We start from the raw sequence: 2,215 nt of genomic DNA on the forward strand, positions 1-2,215 counted from the left end.
TCAGATTTGAAAGATTTAGCAAATAAAGAGTAAAAAAGTTCCCGAGACTTCATAATCTTTTTTTTTTCAAATTTAGTTCTGAAATCAAAGATACTAAAAACTTTACAGCACTATATTTTTAAAAAAACATTTTTAGGCCAATTTCGTGAAAATTTAGGGTTTTTGCCAATTTTGGCAGGTGTTTTTCCAATTTGATAATTTCATTCCCATCAAAAATCCCCTGATCACGATGCGCACTAGCGAATGCATAAAAAAATTTTATTTAAGTGTTGTGAATTTATGAGAATTTTCGAAAAATCCTCAATTTTCAGGCTATTTTGGTATAGTATATGATATGGTTTTTGCCAATTTTGATCATTTTTAAATATCCTTAATATTATTGTCGGGAAAACTCTGAAAGTCATAACGTGAAATTGCAGCAGTAAAAAAGAAGGAGGTCCTGAGCGCCAGTTCATTTTCGTGAGAAGTATTGCAACAGGTCGGTTAGGTCGACGGTATCGGGCGTTATTGGTTTTTTGGTCCCCCGTTTTGCGCATAATGATATTATAATCGTTGAAATCGTTTCTGTGTTGCCGAGTTTTGAGGAATAAAGGCTTAATTGCCGAAGTTTGAAACAAAGAAATCCGGCGACAAAATTGGTGTCACAAGCCGGGAATGTAGGACATTATAATCAAAAGTGCTCAACCGGCAAAACAAAAGTTGGAGGATCTTCTTGACGAAGTAAAAACAATAAACTTAACGCCTCCTGATCAACATTTGTCGGTGGATGAAAAGCAGCAACAATTTGAACTCAAGAAGAGGACTATAGAAGAAAAAATAAGCGTCTAACACTCTGTGTCGGTATACTCGGATCAATCAACGAAAAGTGGCTGGAATATATCCAGAAACAAAGGAATGCGCAGAAAAGAAAGGAAGAAGACAAATACACAGATATGGTTCACGATAATAAAGGTCTTTTAAATTTAAATTTAATAAATAACGGTCAAAAAGCTACTGTAACTTTAGATATGTACAAGGATGAGTATGAGTTAGCAATACAGTGCCTACAGCAAAGCAAGATAAATATCGAAGCATTCCAACAGAAGGAGCCTCCCCCCAAATGTCTCAGCAGACAGTAAATTTGCCACAGTTACCACTACCAATATTCAGTGATGACCCAAAATCATGGAGAAAATTCTGGGGTAGTTTTGATGCTGCAGTGCATCTCCAAAAAATACTCGATATTCAAAAATTGAATTATCTGATCTCATGTCTCAAAGGAAAGCGCTACAAGCTGTCAAAGGCTATGATATTGTTCCAGAAAACTGCGATGTTATAAGAAAAGTTTTGGTCGGAATGTTTGGAAATTTATCTACTATAAAAAAGTTGCTGTAAAACGAGTTATGTCAGAGGACATGATCCATCAAAGGACCTGATCGAGAGTGGAAAACAACTGTCGAAACTATGGAAAGAATACTTCGACAACTAGAAGCAATGGGTGAGTGTTTGGAGCATTCAAGCATTGAAATTATTATCGAAAATAGATTGCCAGTTTGGATATTGGACAAAGTCTACCAACAAAAAAAGAACCAGGAATTCTGGTCGGCCGCTAGACTCCGAAAATTCCTGCAAGAACTAGTCCAAAAAAGAGAAGCCAAGCCTCTAGTAGTGGGTAAAAATCAACCGAGTCGAAGTCGAATCACGACCCACGCAGTATTAGAGGAGAGACGTCTGCTTTGGCCGTAATCAGCAGTCCAAACTAAACGATAGTTAAAAGACCACAAACTAGAGGAAATATCCTGAAAGTGGTAAAATACGAAAACCTTGTTCATTTTGCAACGAGGATCATTGGGATGACGAATGTAAGGTCTACCAGACAGCAAAGCAACGAATGGAGCGTTTGGAAACAATCGAATTGCTTACAAAAAGGCCACATAGAACTGCTTACAAAAGGGCCACATAGCAAAGGATTGCCGGAAACTAAAGAAATTATGCTTTCATTGCAAAGGAAGACATAATTCAGCACTATGTACCAACCACCGTAAAGATACTAGACCAGAAAAACCGCGAGAAGAAAAGTTGGAGCCAACAGTGACGAACAGCACAGCTGAGCAAATACGACCAGAAGGTAAAAGCATTTCATTTCTGTGTAGAAAAATTAGCCTCACAAATCCAGAGATCCCGAAATTCCGAACGAGAGCGTTGGCATTATTTGATTTGGGCTCGCAGCTGTCAT

The 2,215-nt window shown here is 37.7% G+C and overlaps 1 protein-coding gene across 1 annotated transcript; it reads left to right on the forward strand.

Annotated features, from left to right (window-relative positions):
- Nucleotides 1-660: 660 nt before the first annotated feature.
- LOAG_18988 (hypothetical protein) lies at nt 661-1,118 on the forward strand (the record flags this gene model as incomplete). The annotated part of the gene is made up of 2 exons (XM_020451647.1): nt 661-758; nt 809-1,118. Coding segments are annotated over 2 exons (408 nt in total), but the record flags the coding sequence as incomplete, so codon positions are not given.
- Between the last annotated feature and the right edge of the window lie 1,097 nt (nt 1,119-2,215).

The sequence above is a fragment of the Loa loa genome, assembly GCF_000183805.2.
Source record: "Loa loa unplaced genomic scaffold supercont3.820, whole genome shotgun sequence".
Lineage (NCBI taxonomy): Eukaryota > Metazoa > Nematoda > Chromadorea > Rhabditida > Onchocercidae > Loa > Loa loa.